Consider the following 26,543-nt stretch of genomic DNA (forward strand, 5'->3'; position numbering starts at 1 on the left):
GTCCTAGTGGCATTAAAAAACAAAGAAGGGAAGTAACCCCAGAAAAGGACTTGGTACCTCAAGTCTTTATGGAAGGAGATTTCCCTTTCAAACAGTAATCTCTCCATCCCCTTCCCTCCTCCTCCTCCTCCTCAGGCAAGTGTCATGTTATTACTGTTTTATACTTCGTCTCATTGTTTTCTGTGTAGGTAAATGTATATTTCATGTAAAAAAAATAAATTTTTGTAATACTTTTGGGTGTCTGAAATGGATTACAGTGGACCCTCGGGTAATGGTGGCATCGGCTAATGCCAAAATCAGATAGCGGCACATTTTCGCGTCAAAATATTGGCTCGGCTAACACCCAAGAACCTGGTTAAGGGCATTCGTCCCGAACGTGTCCGCGTGGCCTGAGCCGCTCGTCCTTTCCAGTAGAGCTAGTGTGCCATTGATTACAAGCCAGTGCAGATGATTCCACGCGTACATGCGATACATTTTGTATTCCATTGTTTTAGTGCTTGTAACTGCTAAATAAGCCACCATGGGACCAAAGAAAGCTTCTAGTGCCAAGCCTATGGTAATAAGGGTGAGAAATACTAACAAACTGAAGAAAGAGATAATCGCAAAGTACGAAAGTGGAGTGCGTGTCTGAGTTGGCCAGGTTATATAACAAACCCCATTCAACTACCACTACTATCTTGGCCAACAAAAAGGCAATCAAGCTGTTGTTGCGAAAGGTGCAAGTATGCTTGCAAGACAGATCGCAAATACTCGAAGATGTGGAGAGACTGTTGTTGGTGTGGATCAGTGAGAAACAATTATCAGGAGATAATGTTTCTCAGTCAATAATATGCGAAAAGGCAAGGCAGTTGCATGATCTAATTAAGAAAATGCTTGAAACTAGTGCTGATAGTGAATTTAAGGCCAGCAAAGGTTGGTTTGAGAGATTTAAGAATCATAGTGGAATACACAGTATGATAAGGCATGGCGAGACTGCCAGTTCTGATGAGAAAAATGCTGAAAAATACGTGCAGGACTTAACCCTTTCAGGGTCCACAGGCCTTCTCAGGGTCCCCCGAATTTAAAAAATCTTATGAAAAGACAGAGAATCTTTTCTCGATCATAATGACACCAAAAGTATGAAATTTGATGTAAAACTTACAGAATTATGCCCTCGCGAAGTTAGCGGTCTCGACGATGTTTACGCATCGGCAATTTTGCCCACTTTGAGCCCTATTTTCGGCCAATTCCAATGTACTAGTCGACAAAAATCATAACTATTCGCTAGAACTCCATTTTTTCTATCGAATGAGTACAAGAAACCACTAATTTACCGAATTCAACTATCCAATACAGTGGTCATAATTTAGCAATTTTGCCAATTTCACACAAATTTCAAAAGACGCCAATTTCCAAATAGGGTCCAGAATAAACAAGACATTCCTGGCACTAAAATAACATTTCCTCTGTTCATTAGTCATGTCCCTAGGCCCCTCTTACATTTCTTTTGCTTTCCAATTTGAATTTTTATTCTCACAAAAAAATAAGATTTACTGTTATGCAGACTACTGCATTAGTGTAGAAATGGTATAAATAATATCGGCGCACTTGTGAAAGAATATTAGACTCGCCAGTTGACGTGTATTGGACGCTTAGCATGATTTGTTTACTTTTGAACTTTGGTAAAAATCAAACATTTCTGCTACTTTGAGCTCAATTTCAAGGTACTTTTCATTGTAAAACCAGTCAAAATCATCTCAATTTCTGTAATATGTCTTCCATTCTATACAATGAGACCAGGAAAACTAGAATACAACAATAAATACCATACAAAAATATAGTGCAAAGTCTCTGTTTTAATCCAAAAACACGGTCAGTTTTTTTTTCTCATTACGCATTGTGTGCTGCAGGATTTTTTTTTATACTGCACACACTGACCACATAGACCCATTCTTTCATATGTAGGCCTACCAGCTTTCTCTCGCTAAATTTGAAGGCGCTAGAATTTATGCGTACTAGCACGTCATGGACACTGGTGCGTAAGCCATACTAGTACGTCTGAAACCCTGAAAGGGTTAAGGGGTACATAGAGGCTGAAAAATAAAAACCCCAAGTGTTTAATTGTGATGAAACAGGCCTGTTTTGGAAGAAAATGCCAAATAGGGCCTACATTACTCAGGAGGAAAAGGCACTCCCAGGACACAAGCCTATGAAAGACAGGCTAACTCTCACGTTTTGTAGTAATGCTAGTGGGGATTGCAAAGTGAAGCCTTTACTCGTGTATCACTCTGAAACTCCCATAGTGTTCAAGAAAAACAATGTCGTCAAGACTAAACTGTGTGATGTTGAGAGCAAACAGTAAGGCATGAGTCACTAGGGATACATTCCTCGATTGGTTCTATGACTTGTTTGGCCCCAGTGTGAAAAAATACCTCCTGGAAAATAAATTGTCACTCAAGTGCCTCCTGGTAATGGACAATGCTCCTGCTCATCCTCATGACTTGCAAGAGCAAATTGTGAGGGAGTTTAGCTTCATCAGAGTGAAGTTTTTGCCTCCTACTACCACTCCTCTCCTCCAGCCCATGGACCAGCAGGTCATTTCAAACTTCAAAGAACTGTACACCAAAGCAGTGTGTCAAAAGTGCTTTGAAGTGACCTCAGACTGATTTGACCCTAAGAGAGTTCTGGAAAGATCACTTCAGTATCTTCAGTTCCATAAACCTTATAGGTAAGGCTTGGGAGGGAGTGACTTTCAGGACTTGGAACTCTGCTTGGAGAAAATTGTGGCCAGAATGTGTACGAGAGGAATTTTGAAAGGTTTGGGGCTAACCCTGAGGAGCCTTTGCCAGTTGTGGAACCTATTGTGGCAGTGGGGAAGTACATGGGGCTGGAGGCTAGTGGCAAGGATGTGGAAGAGTTGGTAGAGGACGACGATGAAGAGCTAACCACTACAGAGCTGCAAGAGCTTCAGGTGCAACAGGAACAGATCACAGCTCAGGAATTTGCTTCAGAGGAGGAGGAAGAGAGATGGAGGAAGTTGCCTTCATCAAAGATTAACCCTTTCAGGGTTTCCGATGTACTAGTACGGCTTACGCACCAGGGTTATTGACATACTAGTACACCTAAATTCTAGTGCCTTCAAATCTAGCAAGAGAAAGCTGGTAGGCCTACATATGAAAGAATGGGTCTATGTGGCTAGTGTGCACAGTATAAAAAAATCCTGCAGCACAGTGTGTAATGAGAAAAAAAAAAACTGTTCTTTGTTTAAAACAGCGACTCTGCACTGTATTTTTGTATGGTATTTATGGTTGTATTCTAGTTTTCCTGGTCTCATTTTATAGAATGGAAGACATATTACAGAAATTGAGATGATTTTGATTGGTTTCACAACGAAAAGTACCTTGAAATTGAGTTCAAAATAGCAGAAATGTTCAATTTTTGCCAAAGTTCAAAAGTAAACAAATCGTGCCACGTGTCTAATACACGTCAACTGATGAGTCTAATATTCTTTCACAAGTGCGCTATATTATTTATACCATTTCTACACTAATGCAGTAGTCTGCATAACATTAAATCTATTTTTTGTGAGAAAAATTCGAAGTGGAAAGCAAAAGAAATGTAAGAGGGGCCTGAGGACATGACTAATGAACAGAGGAAATGTTATTTTAGTGCCAGGAATGTCTGTCTTGTTTATTCTGGACCCTATTTGGAAATTGGCATCTTTTGAAATTTGTGTGAAATTGGCAAAATTTTAAATTTCTGACCACTTTATTGGATAGTTGAAATCGGTAAATGGGTGGTTTCTTGTACTCGTTCGATAGAAAAAATTGACTTCTAGTGAAATACTTATGATTTGTGTCGACTAGTACACTGGAATTAGCTGAAAATAGGGCTCGGTCGGTGAAATCACCGATGCGTAAACATCATCGAGACGCTAACTTCGCGAGAGCATAATTCCGTAAGTTATTCCATCAAATTTCATACTTTTGGTGTCATTATGATCAGGAAAAGATTCTCTATCTTTTCATAAGAAAAAATAATTTTGTTTTTCCAAAAATTTTTCGACCCTGAGAACAAGTTTAGAAGAGGGCCTCTCGACCCTGAAAGGGTTAAGGACATTTGTACAATGTAGACAAAGGTGCAAGCATTTATGGATGAACATTATCCTGACAGCTGTTGCAAGCCATATTGACAACATGTACAATGACACTCGAGTCCCATTTTAGGGAAATCTTAGAGACACCAGAAACAGAGCTCTCTGGACAGATACTATTTTGTGCGACAGGGGTCCAGCGACTCTTAAGCTGGTCCTAGTGGCATTAAAAAACAAAGAAGGGAGGTAACCCCAGAAAAGGACTTGTTACCTGAAGTCTTTATAGAAGGGGATTCCCCTTCCAAACAATAATACACCTCCATCCTCTCCCTCCTCCTGTCTCATCATTCATCAATAAGTCCTCAATAAAGGTAAGTATCATTTCAGTATTGTTTATTGTGCATGCCTCATTGTTTTCTGTGTAGGGAAATATATATTTCATGTAAAAAATTTTTTTTGTTTAATACTTTTGGGTGTCTGGAACGGATTAGTTGGATTTCCATTATTTCTTATGGGGAAAATTAAGTCGGCTAACGGCAAAATCGGTTAAAGGCAAGCTCTCTGTAACAGATTAATGCCGTTACCCGAGGGTCCACTGTAATTGGATTTACATTATTTCTTACAGGGAAAATGAATTCGGAAATTGTCAAATTTGGCTTTAGTCACACTCTGGAATGGATTAATTGCGATAACCGGGGGTCCACTATAGTGGAATTTAGCCAAATTGTTCTATAACAGATGACTCCACTGAACTTGACTACTTTCAGTTATTCTTCAATGACACACTGATGAATACAAGTTCATGGTGGCTAACTCGTTTCGCTGAAATTATGGCTTCAAAAGTGGAAGGACACTACTTTTGCAGAGCTGTAACTCTCTGCAACACAAATGCTGATGCCACATACCCATAAGAATAATGTATCTAAGTACAGTGGACCCCCGCATAGCGAACTTAATCCGTGCAAGAGGGCTGGTCGTTATGCGAAATGTTCGCTATGCGAATTAATTTTCCCCATAAGAAATAATGGAAATAAAATTAATCCGTGCAAGACACCCAAAAGTATGAAAAAAAAATTTTTTTACCACAAAAAAATGTTAATTTTAGTACACACAAACTGAAAAAGGCATGCACAATTACATGACACTTACTTTTATTGAAGATCTGGTGATGATTGATGGGATGGGAGGAGGGGAGAGAGAGTGTTAGTGTTTAGAAGGGGAATCCCCTTCCATTAACACTTGAGGAGGCAAGTCCTTTTCCGGGGTTACTTCCCTTCTTCTTTTAATGCCACTAGGACCAGCTTCAGAGTCACTGGACTTCTTTCTGTCCATAGAGCTCTGTACCTCCCGTTCCTTTACGATTTGTCTAAAATGGGCCATAACATTGTCATTGAAATAGTCACCAGCACGCCTTGCAACAGCTGTGTCAGGGTGATTTTCATCCATAAAGGTTTGCAGTTCAACCCACTGTGCACACATTTCCTTAATTTTTGAAGTAGGCACAATGGATTCCACAACTGGCATAGGCTTCTCAGGGTTAGCCCCAAACCCTTCAAAATCTTTCTTAATTTCCATACTAATTCTCACCCTTTTTACCACAGGGTTGGCACTAGAAGCTTTCTTGGGGCCCATGGTCACTTATTTTCAACAAACAGAACCGAAAACACTGTAATAATACGAAATATTCCGAGTGTATGCTTGAATGTTACCGTGGAGGCTAGCTGGTAAACAATGGGACAGGCGGCACATGTGAGGCTGGCTGAGGCCGCACATTGGACGCGTCTCGGACGAAGTTCGCTGAGCGGGTTTTTGTCTACTATGCGGGGCAAAATTTTAGCGATCAAAGCGTTCGCTATGCGGAATGTTCGCTATGCAAGGCGTTCGCTATGCGGGGGTCCACTGTACTGGAGTACAGATAAATTTAAAACATCAGCTTCTGGTGAAATTGTGCCCATTGATCACCTTGTCATTTTGATGTACATGTTGCACTTCTCCGATAAAAGTAATCCCCAGGGATTTGCGCTACAAAATATGGGAAGTGATTATGTACCTGAAACAAATTTAATGAGTACTTCTATCCATTCCAGAATGTTGTCATAGAAGTCTTTGATTTTATTCAAAGACCTTCCTTCAAGCAATATATATACCAAGCAAACGACATTGGTTTGGTTTCAAACTTTTTGTGATGAGTGATTGAAAAAATTGGTAGAGTACTAAAGGTTATATAAACAGGAAAGACTGGAAATTACACATGACATGTTAGGGCAGTTGTTGAAGAGTATGAAGGAGCCATATCTAGGCAAGGGGCATACGTCATTCACAGATATCTGGTGCACAAGCCTTTCTCTTTGATTTCCTCAATGTAAACTATACAGATTTGCAAAACAATGACAGAAATAAAAAAACAGACAGTCATTCAGGAAATCACCAGATAACAATGAAGTGCACCTATTTCATACCAATGGCATTTTGATAGAATGACAAGATGTAACAATGCTGACAACTGTACACAGCCATCAAATGAAGGAAGCGATAAAGTTGACTGGCAAAGAGATGAACCTATTCTGAAACCCCTTGCAGTCACTGACTACACTACCAGTAGAGGTTTAGTGCTTCATTTTTTATAATACACTACCAATATGCATTTGGTAGATAAGTCACATAGGCAAAATGGTTCTGCTGAATGTGTCAGAAGATGCAAGTGGTATATAAAATTGTTTTTCCATCTGTTGGATGCAGCACTGCTAAATGCATACAATATCTTCCAGGTGAAAACAGGACAAACTCAAACATAGCTATTTCTAATTTTTTTTTTTTAACATACTTGCTATCTCCCATCGAGACAGTGACAAAAAAAAAAAAAAAAAAAAAAAAAAAAAAAAAAAAAAAAAAAAAAAAAACCACCATCATTCACACATAATCAGTCTTTGCAGAGCTGTGCAGATACAACAGTTCAGATGTCACTCCAAACTGTAAATATCCCAAACCCCTCCTTTAAAGTGTAGGCATTGTACTTCCCACCTCTAGGACTCGAGTCCAACTAGCCAGTTTCCCTGAATGCCTTCACTAAATATTACCCTGCTCACACTCCAACAGCTTCATAAGTCCCAAAAACCATTTGTCTCCACTCAATTCTAACTTCCACCTGCCTGCTGTATATCGAAGCCCAATGCACACAAAAACCTCCTTTACCCCCTACCTCTATCTTTTCCTAGGACAAACCCTACCCCTCCTTCCCTCCATACATCTATCTTAAAACATTTAAAAACATATCAGGTGAAAGCTCAGCCAACATGTCACTGCCATAGCAGTGAATGTGATACATTTCAGCTGAAGCCCAGTGCACAATTATAATATTCCTGCTACAGAGAAGATGACAGAAGCAATGTTAGGCATGTCAGTACACAAGCTTAAAGCCAGGCAAGGACAGATACACAATGTAACTAAAGTTGTGTGATATCCCATTATGTCTCAAGCCATGTTTGGGGGAATATGTACCTTGAAGCAGTTCTAATATGGCAAAAAACTGTAGTGTTGCAAGACAAACACAATCATCCTGTACATGATGTTGCACTCATTAGATATAAGATAAACCATGTTTTTTTACAGATTTGTGAATACTGATAGTACTTCCTGACCTATTTACAGTATTTTTTCTTGAAATCTAGATATTTTCATTGCAAAATATGCTGCTTAATGTTAATCACTGTAAAAAAAAAAATGAAATTTGCACTTTATTTAGCCTAGGAAAACAGGAAACTTAGAACTCATTGGAACTTTGGTGCTGATGTTCACAACAGAGCAACTTCAACAGTAAGTTCCTATTACAGTCTAACCTATGATGTCGATTGTATTACTTGTCAAACTAATTTTCAAATGAGGTGCTCGAGAAAAAAAAAAGTCCTGGTTTTCATACATTCCCCTGGTTGTCGACAGACTAAGTTTTCCGAGTGTACAGAATAGGACAAAGTGGCTTAGGTCACATGTTCACAGAATGCGCACTGGACATTGGGTCAAATTGAACCCTCGGGGAGTTCTGGATGCACCATTTCAATATCCTTCCCTGCTTGAGGCTTGTAGACAAAGCCTGGGGAAATGTGTCTTCCAGGATCATGCAATCAGCATGGAAGAAACTGTGGCCTGACTTTGTGGCAGCCAGGGATTTTGAAGGCTTTGAAGATAAGCCTGAGCCAGTAGAGGATACTGTCCCTTGGGAAGACCTTGAGTCTAGAGGTGACTGAAAATGATGTGTTTGAGTTGGTGGAAGAGCACAGAACTGAACTTGCTACAGAAGAACTTTAGACCTTCAGAAGAAGCAGCAAGAGACTGCAGTGGAGGAGCTGTCATCAGAGAAAGAGGGAAGGGATGATGTGCCCATTGCACTTGTCAAAGAAATGTGTGTTAAATGGTGTGACGTACAGGAGTTTGCTGAAAAATACAATTCCAGACTAGCAGCGGCCATCCGTCTCTAACGTACAATGACAGTGTAATGTCTCAATTTAGACAAGTGTTTTATTAAAAAGAAGCCTGAAACAAACCTCAATGGATGGGTTTTTAGTGAGACGAAGAACCAATGAGCCAGAACAAGATGTTAGTGGTGAAAAGACAACCCCCAGAAGGACAATTGCCTGACATTAACCCGTAAACGGTCCAAGCAGATCTACGTTCACATGTGTAGTGCTACAAAAGTAGATCTAAGTTTTTTTTACACATTTTCAAATGTAGAAAAACAAAAAGATCTACTTTTTTTTTTACATACTTTCAAATGTTGAAAAACGTATATATACGTTTGGACCGTTTACGGGTTAATAGGCGACTCTCCTTCCAAAGAGTAACATTTCCCCCCCCCCTTTCCTCTCCTCCACCTGCTTCCAGTATGTTAGCTCTCTGACAGGTAAAGGGCAGTTAAATTTTTATTTATTGTACAATACTTCAGTTAAATTTAATAGTCATTTTTTAGTTTCCCTGTGCTGTATGTATAATTTTATACATTTTATGTAGTAGTACATTATTAATGTATTGTCATTTGGGATCTGGAACAGATTAATTTATTGACATTCCTTATGGGAAAATTGCTTTGGTTGTTGTCAATTTTGGTTGTCAAATCGATATCTGGACTGAATTAAATTTGAAAACCAAGGTTCCACTGTACAACCTCTTCTCACTTAATGGAGTTCTGTTCCTAAGACCACATCGGTTAACTTATTCATCGCTAAGCAAGGATCATACTCTATGGTAGTGGGTTTGTGTCAACCATGTCTGATTGTTTTAACCCTTTGACTGTCGCGGCCGTATATATACGTCTTACGAGGTACCGTGTTTGACGTATATATACTCATAAATTCTAGCGGCTTCAAATCAAGCAGGAGAAAGCTGGTAGGCCCACATGTGAGAGAATGGGTCTGTGTGGTCAGTGTGCACCATATAAAAAACATCCTGGAGCACGCAGTGCATAATGAGAAAAAAAAAAACTCCGACCGTTTTTTTTAATTAAAATGCCGACTTTGTGGTCTATTTTCGTATAGTATTTATGGTTGTATTCTCGTTTTCCTGGTCTCATTTGATAGAATGGAAAACATATTATAGAAATAGAGGTGATTTTGACTGATTTTACTATAAAAAGAACCTAGAAATGGAGCTCAAAGTAGGGGAAATGTTTGATTTTTGCCAATGTTCAAAAGTAAACCAATGATGCCATTGTCCAATAAATGTCCAACTAGCCATTCTAATATGCAGTCATGAATGGGTTGATGTTATTTATACAATTATTACAGTATTGCAGTAGTCTGCATAATAGTAAGTCTTCTATTTTTTGTTTGAATAAAAATTCAAAATAGAAAGCAAGAGTAATAACAGAGGGGCCTGGAGACATGACTGATGAGCAAAGAAAATGTTATTTTAGAGCCAGGAATGTCTGCATTGTTCATTCTGGACCTTATATTGAAATTGTCATATTTTTTAGTTTTCGTGAAATTGGCCAAATTGCAAATTTCTGACCACATTATTAGGTAGTTGACATCGGTAAATGGGCAGTTTCTTGTACTCAATCGATAGCAAAAATGGAGTTCTAAAGAAATAGCTATGAGTTTGGGCGACTGAAACAATGGAATTAGCCGAAAATAGGGCTCAAAGTGGGCGAAATCGCCGATTTGTAAACAGCGCCGAGGTCTATAACTTTGCGAGAGCATAATTCCGTCAGTTTTCCATCAAATTTCGTGTTTTTTTGGTGTCATTACAATCGGGAAAAGATTCTCAATCATTTCATAAGAAAAAATAATTTTTTTTCTTTTTAAATTTTGCGACACCAGGAAACGCCTCAGGATTGGAGGTTGCGACAGTCAAAGGGTTAATGTCACTTTTGCACCATTTATAACATTTTTAGTATACTATTTTCAAGTGGGTTATACAGCAGTGTAATGTTTATTGTAATAACAGAATTTGAGGAAATCAGCTCTAATACATTGAGGTATGCATACTGGTCAGAGTGCCCGTCGTAAGTCCGAGTCATCGGTAAAGGAGTATGTCACTAAATGAGGAGAGGCCGTATTAAGATTTTTTCCCCAGAACTTAGCACACAGGAATTTTATTTTCTGGATATGTCACAGTTAAGGGATAACTCGCCCCAAAATCTTAAGTGCTTCAAGTAATGGCTTAAAGTAATTTTTTTTATTATTAACACATCGGCCATTTCCCACCAAGGCGGGGTGGCCCAAAAAGGAAAAACTTCCATCTTCATTCACTCCATCACTGTCTTGCCTGAGGCATACTTTAACTACAGTTATAAAACTGCAACATTAACACCCCTCCTTCAGAGTGCAGACACTGTACTTCCCATCTCCAGGACTCATGTCCGGCCTGCCGGTTTCCCTGAATCCCTTCATAAATGTTACCTTGCTTACACTCCAGCACGTCAAGTCTTAAAAACCACTCGTCTCCATTCGCTATCTAACACGCTTACGCATGCTTGCTGGAAGTCCAAGCCCCTCGCACACGAAACCTCCTGTAGCCCCTTCCCTCCAACATTTCCTAGGCTGGCCCCTACCCTGCCTTCCCTCCACTACAGATTTGTATACTCTCAAAGTCATTCTATCCATTCTCTCTACATGTCCAAACTATCTCAATAGCCCCTCCTCAGCCCTCTGGATAATAGTTTTGGAAATCCCACACCTCCTCCTAATTTACAAACTACGGATTTTCTGCATTATATTCACACCACACATTGCCCTCAGACATGAGATCTCCACTGCCTTCAGCCTTCTCCTTGTAGCAACATTCACAACCCATGCCTCACACCCATACAAGAGCATTTGTATAACTATACTCTCATACATTCCCCTCTTTGCTTTCATGGATAAAGTTCTTTGTCTCCACAGACTCCTCAATGCACCACTCGTCTTATTCCCCTCCTCTATTCTATAATTCACCCATCTGCTGACACGTCCACTCCCAAATATCTGAACACATTCACCTTCTCCATACTCTCTCCCTCCAATCTAATATCCAATCTTCTGTTACCTATTTTTTTTATCATCACCTTTTTCCTATATTCACTTAACTTACTTCTTTTACATACCCTATCAAACTCATCAACCAACCTCTGCAACTGTCAGCAGTAGTAAATATGTTCAGTGGTGATAGAATTCGAGAATGAATACACTCGATGGATGTCTAGGTAGCGTATATTAAGATGGTAAATAAGGAGAACACCAGGCCTGACCTGTCTCCTCTGCTAACCTGTCTTGAACTGACACCCAGTGTCTGGAGGGCATTCAAAGAGCTCATACGTCATGCTGGGTCAGCACGAGTCACATAATGGTCAATGAATTCATGTAGGGGGAGGCGAATCAGTAACGGTTATTGGTAAGATACAAACATTACTACTGACAACTCTTCAGAATCTCCCAAAAGCAGTGTCATCAGCAAAGAGCAACTGTGACAACTCCCACTCTGTGTTAGATTCTTTATCTTCTAACCCCACACCGCTTGCCAACACCCAAGAATTCACTTCTCTTACTACTCCATCTACATATATTTAACCACCATGGTGACATCACATATCCCTGTCTAAGGCCTACATTTACTGGGAAATAATCTCCCTCTCACCTACATACTCTAACCTGAGCCTCACTAGCCTCGTAAAAACTTTTCATTGCTTTCAATAACCTACCTCCTATTCCATACATTTGCAACATCTAACACCTTGCGCCCCCCCCCCTCTTCTCTATCATATGCCTTTTCCAAATCCATAAATGCCACAAAAACATCTTTACCCTTATCTAAATACAGTGGAACCTCTACTTATGAGTGCATCCATGTGCAAGTTTTTTCACGTACGAGCAGTCGCTTGGTATTATGTGCGATCTCATGACCTCCACAAGCCTTCCGTATATAGGATGGTCACTGATGTTAGTAGACATTCCTTATTTGTTCATCACCCCTGCTTACTCCGCTCCTTTTCTCTCCGCCTCCATTCGCTCGTCTTCTCTTCAGTTATCACCTTTCTATGTTCATGTAGCATCTCACTTTTCCCTGCCCCCTTGGTAAGTTTCAGCTGTTCGAGTCTGTTCTTTCCCACTGCAATGCGTGAAAGCCCAACTCCCTATGGTGGCTTTCTGCTCTCTCTCTTTCTTGACCACTCCCGCTCTTGTGCCATCGCAGTGTGCACCGGTGGTTCTAAATCTTCTGATGGCATCGGATTCACAGCAGTGTTTCAGGACAGTACCGTGTGAAGACATTATCCTCGGCTAGCATTTTTACGGCTGAATTGTATGCCATTCTTGCAGCACTTATCCATATAGCATCTATGCCTGTGTCACCATTTGTGGTCATTTCAGACTCCCTTAGTGCTTTACAGGCTATACGAAAATCTGATACACCTCAACCCCTAGTTCTTCGTATCCAACTTTGGCTACCCCATGTCTCTAGCAAACACAAAAATAGTTTTTTTTGCTGGGTCCCTGGTCATGTTGACATACAGGGCAATGAACAGGCAGATACTGCTGCACGGTCAGCAGTGCATGACCTCCCAGTTTCGTATAGAGGTGTTCCATTCACAGGCTATTTTGCTGAAATTGCTACCCACCTTCGCACCCGTTGGCAACAACGTTGGTCTGATCTGCTCTGTAACAAACTTCATTCTATTAAACCGAGTACAGTACAGGTTTCTGGCTGTCTTCTTGTCATCAATGTCGGGGCTGGGAGACTACTCTCTCCCGTCTTCGCATCAGCCACACTTATCTTACTCACGGATATCTCGTGGAGAGGCATCCTATTCCTTTCTGTGAGAACTGTCACATTCCAGTATCTGTTAGCCACATTCTGTTGGACTGTCCACTCTATCAACGAACACGCAGAATTTACCTCCAATGTTGTCTTCGCTCTGCTGCCCTTTAGTTACCTTCCCGTCTTGCTGATGGACCCTCATTTAATCCAGACACACTCGTTGACTTTTTGACAGCAACTGATTTACTACACAAACTCTGATGATGCCTCTAGCACTCCGTCCTTTCTACCTTAATCTCTTGCTACCCTCCTGCCCCTGCACTATCCACTGCCCTCCATACCCTAATCATCCCTTTCCCTCTTGCCACCCATTTCCCCTGCAACCTTCCCTGCCCTGCTGCGCTGTACAGGTCTCCCTCAACATTCGCGAGGGTTAGGGGATCAAGAACCTCACGAATGTTGAAAAATCGCGAATGTTTGGTGCCTAATATATTGTAGGGAAATATACTGCTTCCTTAACCTGTTGAACCATGAACAATCATAAAATATATGAAAACATCGTAAAATATTGTACTATATACATGTTATGGTTTAACGTGCACTGCCTTGTATTTTTGTACAATTTCTTCAATTCTATTGTGTTTTTCAATTTCTTTACCAAAGGGCTGGCACTAGCAAGTTTCTTTGGGCCCATGGTTAATTATGTAGCAGTCACTCTCAATCTATAAGCATCAAACACAATGAATTATTGTGAAATGTTTGAAAGAGCATGTAGGCTAATGCTCACTCCACCATAAAGCCACACTGACTCACGATGCTTCAACCACTGCCTCCACCACTGCTTCAACCCTTGTATTTTTGTACATTTTCCTTCTTCAATTCTATTATTATTAGCAGTAGCAGAAATGTTTGATTCTTTGCCGTGTTTGAGAGTAAACAAATGATGTCACTGTCCAATACCTGTCTGAATGGCCATTCCAATGTGCAGTCATGAATGGGTTGACATTATTTATATTGTAGTTAATAGCAAATAATGAACAAACAAAAAAATCGCCACACTGAGTGGCAGGTGGGCTGGCTGCCAGTTGCAGGGGTTGGAGGGAGGGTAGTAGAGATGCGTGGGTGGCGGGAAACTTAAATATGATATGGCAGCTGGGAATTGGCGAATGTGTGAAGCCCGCGAAAGCTGAAAATGCGAATGTTGAGGGAGACCTGTATAACCCTTGTGGTTTAGTGCTTCTTTTGATTATAATAATCTAAAGTAGGGCCCTGCTTGTATAAAAAATATCCATGAAAAAACTTGAGCTGCAAGTTCAGAAAGCTGTCAGAAAATCAATCCCAAAACTACAACAGCACAAAATTTAATAAGCTTGCAAGCTAAAGCACCTCCACACCAACTATATTTTAACCCTTTCAGGGTCCAAGGCCCAAATCTGGAGTCACGCACCAGTGTCCAAGAATTTTCAAAAAAAAAATTTGTTATTTTTTCTTATGAAATCGTAGAAAATCTTTTTGTGAAGGTAATAAAACAAAAAGTACGAAATTTGGTGGAAAATTGACGAAATTATGCTCTCGCGAATTTTGATGTGTCAGCGATATTTACGAATCGGCGATTTTGCCAACTTTGACTCCCATTTTAGGCCAATTACATTATTCCAGTCAACCAAATTCTTAGCTATTTCACTAGTATTACTTCTATTCTATCGATTGAGCACAAGAAATCGCCAAGTCAACTGTTTCAACTACAAAATAAAGTGATCGGAAACTGTTAATTTGGCCAATTTAACACAAAGTTCAAAATATTCTAATTTCAAAATAGGGTCCAGAATGAACAATGTAGGCATTCCTGGCACTAAACTAACTTTTCCTCTGTTCATTAGTTATGTTTTGAGGCTTTACAAATAAATTCCATTTTGATTTTTTATTCACATAATGAATTTTTATTCACACCAAAAAATAGAAGATTTACTGTTATGCAATACTGTAATAATTGTATAAATATCATCACCATATTTGTGAATGTATATTAGACCCACCAGCTGATGTGTATTAGACGTGTGAGGTCGTTTGTTTACTCTTGAATATCGGCAAAAATTTAACATTTCTGCTACTTTGAGCTCAGTTTCAAGCCATTTCCAGTGCTAAAACCAATCAAAATCATCTCTATTTCTGTAATATGTCTTCCATTCTATCAAATGAGACCAAGAAATCGCAAATACAACTATAAAAAACATACGAAAAAACACTGCAAAGTTGCTGTTTTAATCGAAAAATCATGATTTCATTTTTTTCTCTCATTATACACAGTGTGCTGCAGGATCTGTTTTATGTGGTGCACACATACCACATAGACGTATTCTCTCATATCTAGGCCCAAATGTACCACTCACAGTTTATCAGAGTGAGCTGAGCTCATGGCGTAGATCTACGGTTTGGACCCTGAAGGTAAAGCCGTAGATCTACGGGACGGACCCTGAAAGGGTTAATACTAAGTTCTTTGAGTATGCTCAAAAAGCTGTGTATACAATGAGTCTTACAAAACTCATACAACTTCCTTTTTTTTTTCTTTTTTTTTTTAACCAAACTTTTTTCCTTATGATTACACAGTAAAGATGTCTTCCCCACTGAAGGAAAAAAACATTAGACGAAATACAGAGCATCAAAGTCTGTGACTGAAGACTTGGACCCTTTGAAGGTCAGTCCCGTAGTACTACAGCTTTGAAGCCTGGATCAGTCCCATAGTTCTACGCCATGAGTTCAGCTCACTCAGATAAGCTGAGCCGTAAATTTGAGCCTAGATATGAGGGTCTATGCGGTGTGTGCCATATAAAAAAAATTCCTGAAGCAAGCAACGCATAATGGGAGAAACTGCAAAAGTGTTTCTGGTCTAAAACAGTGACTTTGCAGTGCATTTTTTTTGGCTTTTTATTGTTGTATTCTTGGTTTCATGTGACAGAATGGAAGATATTTTACAGAAAAAGAGATGATTTTGGTAAGTATCAAGACTGAAAGTAGCTTCAAATTGAGCTCAAAATATGTCACTCATCCAAATTATTATTATAATCAAAAAGAAGTGCTAAGCCACAAGGGCTATACAGCGCTGTGTCACTCATCCAAAACATGTCAAACTGGTCAATTTAATGTGTCCACAAATGCGCTGACATTATTTATACAATTTTTACAATGCAGTACTCTGCATAACAGTAAACCTTTTATTTTTTTGAGTAAATAAAAATTCAAAATGGAAAGCAAGCATAATATAGGAGAGGCCTGTAAATGTGACTAATGAACAGAGGAAATGTTTTAGTGCCAGGAATGTCTACATTGTTTATTCCGGACCCTATTTTGAAATTGGCAATCTTTTAATTGTGTGTGAAATTGGCCAAATTACTGATTTCTGATCACTTTACTGGGTAGTGGAATTAGATAAATGGGTGGTTTCTTATACTCAGTCGATAGAAAAGAAGGAATACTAGTGAAATAGCTATGAGTTTGACTGGAATAATGGAACTGGCTGAAAATAAGGCTCAAGGTTTTCCATCAAATTTCGTACTTTTGGTTTCATTACCTTCAGAAACAGATCTTCATTTCATTAGAAAAAAATTTTTTTTTTTTTTAATTCTCTGACCATGAGACCAAGTTTCAGATCAGGTGTTCTGACCCTCAAAGGGTTAGACATAACTAACATTAATATGACAAAAACCATGCTTATGAGTGGTAAGGAAAAATGCATAATTCAGTTGCACCTCGTACTGATCCACGTTGAAATTAGGCTAAAGATATTTCAGATTATTTAAAACTAAATTTTATCAATAGAGGACTTGCAGAACAGATGGGGTTCAAGCCCATGATGCACCAGTCCTAAAACTGGAAGGCAACTGCACAATCTGCTGTACCATTCCAACCTAATAAGATTCATCCAACTAGGCATATTCTATATCCTAGAAAGGTTAGCATGGGCTCCCACTTAACCACAGTGGTCACTGTGACTACAAGTGGGTTTTTACATAAAATCTTATGCCAACATATTATGGTTATGGCAAGCTCTAGCTGAAATAGCTTTAAAGCAATTATCAATGATTCTTTGATAATGAAGGGACTAGGGCTAACCACAGCCATGTTGGTGCAAATTTAGTCTGCAAAAACTTATATTGTGGTCACAGTGGAGTCTATGCTAACCTTTTTATGGTATATGCCTGGTTGGATGAACCTTGTTAGGTTGGCATGGTACAGTGGACTGAGCACTGATCTGCCAGTTTTAGGACAGGCCTGCCATGGCTTCAAACTCCTATCTGTTCTGAGAGTTGTTTACAACTGTTAGTTTGATTTCACTAGTCTTCAATAGAGGAATTGCAGTCATGGGTGGTGTGCCAATGCTACCGATATAAGGTCTACCCTATGAGTGATGGGACCTTTAATGAAAGTGCCCTTCTTCTACGCACTGATATTCCGTACCATCAGCTATTTGTTCGTACTTCGCTGCATTACACAGCAGCCCGTATCCACTTGCATAGGTGGTATAAGCTCTGTTCTTTATATCTCTCTCCTTCTCGGGCATTATCTATTCCGGATATTGCCTTTCTTGTTTCGTCATTACCACCACCGATTCTGTTACTTGGTGATTTTAATGCCCACCATTTCCTCTGGGGGGGTCTCACTGTGATTCCCGTGGCATTCAGTTAGAGGCTTTTTTTGCCACCCACCCCCTCCATGTTTTAAATACAGGTACTCGCACCCATTTTGATCCTCGGACTCACACTCTCTCTCGCATCGATCTCTCAGTCTGCTCTTCCTCCGCCGCATTAGACTTCACTTGGTCTGTTCTTCCGGACTTACATGACAGCGATCATTTCCCAATCATTCTTACTTCCCCTTCATATTCACCACCTCTTCGCATCCCACGCTGGCAATTTGATCAGGCAAATTGGAACCTTTACTCACACCTAACTGTTTTTAGAGAGGTTCCTTCTTCGTCCTCCATCGATGAGCTTTTACACCTCTTCTCGTCCTCCGTTTTAGCCACAGCTTCTCATTCTATACCCCAAACTTCGGGCAGGCATTCTCAGAAATGCGTGCCTTGGTGGTCTCCTGCTTGTGCTCGTGCAGTACGTTTGAAACGCGCTGCATGGGGCAGGTACCGGTACAATAGAACCATAGAGAGACTTCTCGACTTTAAGCAGAAGCGTGCGATCGCTCGCCGTGTCATCCATGACGCTAAACGCACTTGCTGGCGAGATTATGTCTCCACCATCACCTTTGCTTCCTCTATGAGTGCAGTCTGGAAAAAAGTACGAAAACTGAGTGGTAAATATTCTCCTGACCCGGCTCCTGTTCTGCGGGTTGCCGGTGTTGATATAGCACACCCACTAGATGTTGCCAATGAAATTGGCAATCATCTGGTCCGTATTTCTCAGGGACTCCATCTATGCCCCTCATTTCTTTCCTCAAAGTCTGCCAGAGAGTTAGCACCCTTGGACTTCTCTTCTCTCAGAGAAGAACAGTATAATGTGCCTTTTACACTTCAAGAACTGGAGGCAACACTCTCAGCTTGCCGATCATCGGCAGCTGGGCCCGACGACATTCATATTCGTATGCTACAACATTTACATCAGTCAGCCCTTGCAGTCCTATTACGCCTTTACAATCTTATTTGGTCACAAGGAGTTCTTCCACAGCTGTGGAAATCCGCCATTGTTCTCCCTTTCCGCAAACCAGGCACTACGGGACATGAAACCTCCCACTATCGTCCCATTGCTCTTACCAGTGCAGTTTGCAAAGTGATGGAACGCTTAGTAAATAGACGTTTAGTGTGGTATTTAGAGAGACACAACAGTCTCTCCACTAGTCAATATGGCTTTCGTAAGGGACGTTCTACCATAGACCCCTTACTACGCTTGGATACGTATGTTCGTAATGCCTTTGCGAATAACTACTCAGTTATTGCCATATTTTTTGACCTTGAGAAGGCATATGACACAACTTGGAGGTATAATACTTTAGCCCAAGCCCACTCCTTAGGCCTTCGAGGCAATCTACCATCCTTCCTTAAGAACTTTTTAACTGACAGGCATTTCCGTGTTCGGGTTAATAACGTGCTCTCCCCGAACTTTATCCAAGCTGAAGGTGTCCCCCAGGGATGTGTTCTGAGCACAACACTTTCTCCTTGCTATTAATGATTTGGCCTCTAGTCTTCCATCAAATATTTGGTCATCACTCTATGTTGATGACTTCGCTATTGCCTGTGCAGGCGCTGACTGTCACCTTATTACAGTTTCTCTCCAGCATGCAGTCGACCGTGTTTCCAATTGGGCCACCACACGTGGGTTTAAATTTTCCAGCACTAAAACCCACCAAATTACTTTCACTAGACGCTCTGTCATCTCCGATCATCCTTTGTACCTCTATGGCTCCCGTATCCCTGAACGTGATACAGTCAAGTTTCTAGGCCTCCTCTTTGACCGTAGGTTATCCTGGAAACCTCACATTACCTCTCTGAAGGCAACTTGTCATAGCCGGCTGAACCTTCTTAAAACCCTTGCTCATCTTTCATGGGGAGCTGATCGTCGAACCCTCCTTCGCCTACATTCCACCCTTATCTTATCGAAACTTGATTATGGTGACCAGATCTATTCAGCGGCATCTCCTGCTACTCTCTCTAGCCTTAACCCCATTCATCACCAAGGATTACGTTTATGCCTTGGTGCTTTTCGCTCTTCCCCTGTCGAGAGCCTCTATGCAGAAGCGAACGTTCCATCCTTATCCGATCGCCGTGATGCCCATTGCCTTCGCTACTATGTACGCTCTCATGATCTCCGCAATCCTTCCATTTATAGAATGGTCACTGATATTAGTAGACATTCTTTATTTGTTCGCCGCCCCTGTTTACTCCATTCCTTCTCTCTTCGCCTTCATTCGCTCTTGTCTTCTCTTCAATTACCACCTTTCTATGTACATGTAGCATCTCACTTTTCCCTACCCCCCTGGGAAGTTCCAGCTGTTCGAGTCTGTTCTTTCTCTCTCCCTTGCTCGAAAGCCCGACTGTCTACAGTCGCTTCCCGCTCTCTTTTTCTTGACCACTTTCACTCTCATTCTCATGCCATTGCTGTGTACACAGATGGCTCTAAGTCTTCTGACGGCGTAGGATTCGCAGCAGTGTTTCCGGACAGCGTTGTACAAGGGCATTTACTATCTTCGGCTAGTATTTTTACTGCTGAATTGTATGCCATCCTTACAGTACTTATCCGTATTGCATCTATGCCTGTGTCATCATTTGTGGTTGTCTCAGACTCCCTTAGTGCTTTGCAGGCTATACAGAAATTTGATACACCTCACCCCTTAGTCCTCCGTATCCAACTTTGGCTACGCCGCATCTTTACCAAGCATAAAGATATTGTTTTTTGTTGGGTCCCTGGTCATGTTGACGTACAGGGCAATGAACAGGCAGACACTGCTGCACGGTCAGCAGTACATGACCTACCAGTTTCATGTAGAGGTATTCCATTTACGGACTATTGTGCTGCAATATCTTCCCAACTTCACACCCGTTGGCAACAACGTTGGTCTACTATGCTCGGCAACAAACTTCAATCTATTAAACCGAATATAGGTTACTGGCCGTCTTCTTATCACCAGTGTCGAGGTTGGGAGACTACTCTCTCCCGTCTTCGCATTGGCCATACTCGTCTTACTCATGGATATCTCATGGAGAGGCGCCCTGCTCCTCTCTGTGAGAATTGCCAAGTTCCATTATCAGTCAGCCACATTCTGTTGGACTGCCCACTTTATCAACGAGCACGCAGAATTTACCTCCGTCGTCGTCTTCGCTCTGCTGCTCTCTCTCTACCTTCCCTTCTCGCTGATGGACCCACCTTTCATCCAGACTCTCTCATTGACTTTTTGACAACAACTGACTTACTTCACAAATTCTGATACCTTCAGCCCTTTCTACTTCAATCTCTTGCTACCCTCTACCCCCGTACTATCCCCTGCCCCGCTGTTTTCTGTAACCTACTGATCATCCCTCCTCCCTTCTGCCATCCAATACCCTTGCTTCCTTCCCTACCCTGCAGCGCTGTATAGCCCTTGCTGCAGATTGGGGACTTGCCAGACATTACTGGTATTAGGGAAATGAAAAACAAAAGGCAATACTATTGCTGCAATCAGTATATGGAGATGTGAAGACAGCAACAAAAGCAATTAATCTACCCTAATCTTATGCATGATGAAGTCACAATTCTGGATAACAATATGGCAAATCAAGCAGTTATTCTTGTCAGAACGAGTGATTATGACCTCGTTTACTGTTTTTGACTTGGTGGTTATGGTATAGAAAATTCTGCATATATGGAATCACATAAAGATTTTGAACTAATACTTACAGTGATAATAGTGGCAAGAGCAATAACAACCCCTGTCAGAAGTGTAATATTGTGGCTACGTTGTTTCTTGGTGTTAGCTTCTTTCCAAGAACCTTGGGGAACTGGCAAGTCTGACATTGTAAGCGGTTTGAAATTTGTCACAACAGCCATGCCTCTGCTCATTGCTGCAAGATGCCAAAGAAAAGATTACTACGGGAAAAAACATATCTCAGCCACATCTAAAGCCTGTCTATTTTCATTGTTACCTAAGCCTAAGGCTCAGGTAACAATGAAAATGGACAGGAGAGTTCAACTTGGTTAACTAGTTACCCAAGTTGGACTGAAATGTCAGTATCACGTGTGATTTATTTGTGTACTGTTCCAGTCACAGTATTGTGCCTTTTTTCTTAAATTATTGCATTACCCAGCATTACACACAATTATCATATGGTACATTTCAAACTAGGATTCAGCCTATCTGTAAAAAAAAAAAAGGAATTTTTAATCTACAGTAATCTGTGTCTGTTATGTATTTTAATGCACTGCAATAGCTGTTCCTACATTTTACTTTTTAGCAACTTCCAGTGATTTGCACAAGATACTAACTTTGAATAATTAATATCTAGACCTGTATTATCTACAGCATTACTAGTAGACAACTCATGAGCTGACACATGTTAATTCAAAACTAACATTTAGTAGGAGAAACCTTTATAAGATATTTCACCCACAGTGAGACTTCAAGTACAGTTAACCCTCCATATAATGAACTTCAGACATGTGGAACAAAATCCACTAGCTCAGTCAATTTGGAAACAGAAGTGCCCATTACTGTTACAATTATGACCAAACTCTCTTCTATCCACCACAGCTGCCATTTCCAGCCACCTGCTTCCCACCTCAATTAGTCCATTATATGGAGGGCTTACTGTACAAGAAATGAGCAAAAGAAAAGACGACACTGACATTGTGAGATCCATCGTAACCTCAAAGACTGGAGGAAAGCACAAAGATGCACTGAGGCAGCTACTATCCACCTCGTGCAAATACACAAAAAAAAGAGGAATGTAAACATTAGCAAAAAAGGTTGCACACATTGTCCAGGATCAATATATAAAGCATATTATTAGTAAAGTAAAATTTTAATGGACTTTGATTAACAGATGTCTGAGTTCAGACATAATATGCTAGGTAAATGGATTTTGCAAACAGCATTGCTTAAAGGATTGTCCATCAATGTTGCTATCAGTTGGGTAATCAGTTTTAGAAATATCGGACAAATCCCACTGGCTGCCAACTTCTCATTCAAGTTTAACCAATCAACATTTCTGCAGAGTTTAACCTCTACTTAACAAACCTTGATTAAACAGATTTTGGATTTAATACACATTTCATAGTCCAGATAGCCTAGAGAAAATGATAAAATCCTGAAAAACGGGTGAAGTTCATTAATTTTAGAATTATTACTGTTTTAGTCCACTGGGTAAATAGATTTCAGATTTAATGGATAGTCTTATTAATTAAATACAGAATTATTCATTATTTTTCTATGTAATCTTTTTTCCATGATTGTAATATTCTTGGATTTAGAGAGCACACAGCATTACTGAATGCCCTCACCCCTCTATTAGTCCAATAAATCAAGGCTTCACTGCATTCATGGATAGGGCAGGGGGAAAACTAAACCCACAGGGGCCATACAGCGGCTGGGGAAGGGGAGGCAATCGGATTTGATCCAAAGGAAGATCGGGTCCAATTCCTCGAGTCAAGGAATTGGACCCTCGCCAACATCTAGGAACCTTTGTGCAAGACAGGTATACAATACCGACAAGATGAAAGTTAAGACACTTGTGCAACATCTGGTTATCTTTATTGTAAACGTTTCGCCATCCAGTAGATTTATCAATACAAATTCTTTGTATTGATAAAGCCACTGGATGGCAAAACGTTTACAATAAAGATAACCAGATGTTGCACAAGTGTCTTAACTTTCATCTTGTCGGTATTGTATACCTGTCTTGCACAACTTGTCAGGCACTGCAACATCATGGTATCTTGATTCAGAGGACATCTACATGACCTTCACGACTTCTACAACTAGCCCATCAATTTGGAAAGGACCTAGTTCCACTGGGGAATCCCGCCTACAAGTGACTATGCCCTCGTCTGCTACACGTCTCTCTTCACTGACGCCTATATAAGCGCCAGTCTCCTTACCTGTGCTTCAGAATCTCTACAACCACGGTGTTGTAAACACCACCTCCAAGGCTGAGGGACTGATTACCTCATATTTTGTATATAGTTCTTCTGTTTTCTAATTATGTCCAAGAATTTGTATTGATAAAGCCACTGGATGGTGAAACGTTTACAATAAAGATAACCAGATGTTGCACAAGTGTCTTAACTTTCATCTAGGAACCTTTGAAGGGAACAAAGTATAAGATTCCTCAACTTGACACCCAAATCCAGGCCCCTAGCTTTCTCTTGGTATCACCAAATTTTCTTTGCACTGACCTCTTCATTATGTGATCTGACCTCAGGATGCTGGTATGCTTATACAGCTCATTTCTATACCCGATAGTCCCACTGTGGGTGAAATGTTGCACAATAAACATTTTCCCTGTAATACTTACCTCAATTAGTGTAAACCTGCCAGTTAAGCATTTGATATTTTTATAAATGTAGAGATATACTGGGGTAAAGTAACATGTCACTAGATTAAGTAACCACATCATTTCTGTGTACATATCTTATTTTGATAACCTGTGTAACAAACCATACCCCGGCCGGGGTTGAACCCGCAGTCAGAGAGTCTCAAAACTCCAGCCCGTCGCGTTAGCCACTAGACCAGCTGGCCACAATAAGATTCGTCCAACTAGGTATATTTCTACACCATAGGAAGGTTAGCACAGGCACCACTGTGACCACAAATGCAAGTTTTTACAGACGAATCTCCAGCTAGCGTGGCCGTGACGAACTCTAGCCCAAGTCCCTTCACTGCCGTCAACATGACTCACAAAATCGTAATGCCTGTGCTAACCTTCCTATGGTGTAGAAATATACCTAGTTGGACGAATCTTATTGTGGCTAGCTGGTCTAGTGGCTAACGCGACGGGCTGGAGTTTTGAGACTCTGACCGCGGGTTCAACCCCGGCCGGGGTATGGTTTGTTTGCAATCGTGTCATTACGATTTCTTGAGTCAACCTGTGTAACAGTAACTTTATGTACTTTTTATAGCATAGTGTATCTAACAGATGCACAGCAAAAGGACCTTGTTCGAATTATATACGAGAAACTTCAGGGATATCCTAGATTAACATTTTTTTTTCTTTTTGAAGATTTTAATGGCTATATGCAACACTGTTCAAATCTGGATACAAATTACAGTAAAAGTACCTTTGTACGTGATGTGACAAAAATTACTAAATACAAAATGCTTAAAATTTAAAGAAACTGTGGTACATAATACTGTAGAGAAAGAATGATCAAAAATAAATTTCTCAATTTACACAAATTCAACATTGCAAAAAATTTTAATTTTTTTGAAAAACTAAATTACTGGTACAATGGAACCTCTACTTACGAGTGCATCCACGTGCGAGTTTTTCCAGATACGAGCAGTCGCTCTGTCAGTTTTTTGCTTCCAGATGCGAGCAGACCTCAAGGGAGGTTCCTTGATGCTGGTGAGGGGCTCTTGCTCTTTGATCAAGGGAACTGGATCTCAGTTTGTTGGACTATCTTATTCAAACTTGGGCAATGCATGCTGGAAAGCTGCTTCTTAACGTACACCAAAAGTGAAAGAAATCAGACCATAAATAACCATAATTAACGGAGTTCACTTCTCAGTCATTAGCCTCCCCTTAGCGGTATATTTTCATATGTTTTTTATGGGTGTATTCTCGTTTTTTTGGTTTCGTTTGATAGAATGGAAGATATACTACAGAAATATATACGATTTTGATTGGTTTCACAAAAAGTACGTTGAAATTGAGCTCAAAGTAGCAGAAATGTTCGATTCTTTGGCTATGTTCAAGAGTAAACAAATGACGTCACTGTCCAATACCTGTCCTCAACCTTCACACATTGGAAAGCTCTTCAGCATGCTAGCAAAAGTGGGAGCAGACATCATGAGGCAGCAGTGGCAGACAACATGAAGCAGCAGTAGCAGACATGAAGCAGCAGTAGCAGACATGAAGCAGCAGTGGCAGACAACATGAAGCAGCAGTGGCAGACCTTGTACCCTGTACTATAAACGAGTTCTGAACACCACGAGATGGCAGTATGTATCAAAAAGCTCGGTCCACTCCACTCGCGGTGGAGGGAATTCTTGTGTTTTCCTTAAACAGCATTTCGTGCAGTTATTTTGCAAAATTTCTTGTTTCTAACCATGGGTTCTAAGAAAGTGCAAAGGACTGTGCTGAGAAGAAAAAGAGGATTTCCATGGAATTAAAGCAGGAAATAATAAACAAGCTAGGTGGAGGGTTAGGGACTTGGCCAGGCAGTACCAGCATACCACTTTACGATATGTACAATACTAAAGCAGGAGGAGTCAGTGACAGTGTAGCATTAAGAGTGTCGTAATTATAAGTCACACTGACTTTTTTGGGTTATCCTAGGTACTCTTCACATGTAGTCAGGAGCAGGAATGGCTGCTGTGGTGGCCCTATAAATCCCAACAATGGCCGCTGTCACCACCACTAGCCACATAATTAATCCGTTCCTGGAAGTGTTACTATTATTGAAATTTACGATTTTCGAATCGATTTTCCCCATAAGAAATAAAGTAAATACAATTAATCCGTTCCTGACACCCAGAAGTACTAAAACAAAAATTTTTTTTACATGAAATATAGATGTAGTACATAATACAATGGGACATGAATGAAACATTA

The 26,543-nt window shown here is 40.4% G+C and overlaps 1 protein-coding gene across 1 annotated transcript in view; it reads right to left on the minus strand.

The window, feature by feature from the left end:
* The window catches only part of COX7B (Cytochrome c oxidase subunit 7B), a 35,889-nt gene that overhangs the window by 4,924 nt on the left and 4,422 nt on the right, over positions 1-26,543 (minus strand). Inside the window, exon 2 of the mRNA XM_053772781.2 lies at positions 21,673-21,836. Within this exon, the coding sequence (XP_053628756.1) occupies positions 21,673-21,836 (164 nt within the window). The remainder of the gene's footprint in view (positions 1-21,672; positions 21,837-26,543) is intronic.

Source organism: Cherax quadricarinatus, chromosome 9 (genome assembly GCF_038502225.1).
Source record: "Cherax quadricarinatus isolate ZL_2023a chromosome 9, ASM3850222v1, whole genome shotgun sequence".
Classification (NCBI taxonomy): domain Eukaryota; kingdom Metazoa; phylum Arthropoda; class Malacostraca; order Decapoda; family Parastacidae; genus Cherax; species Cherax quadricarinatus.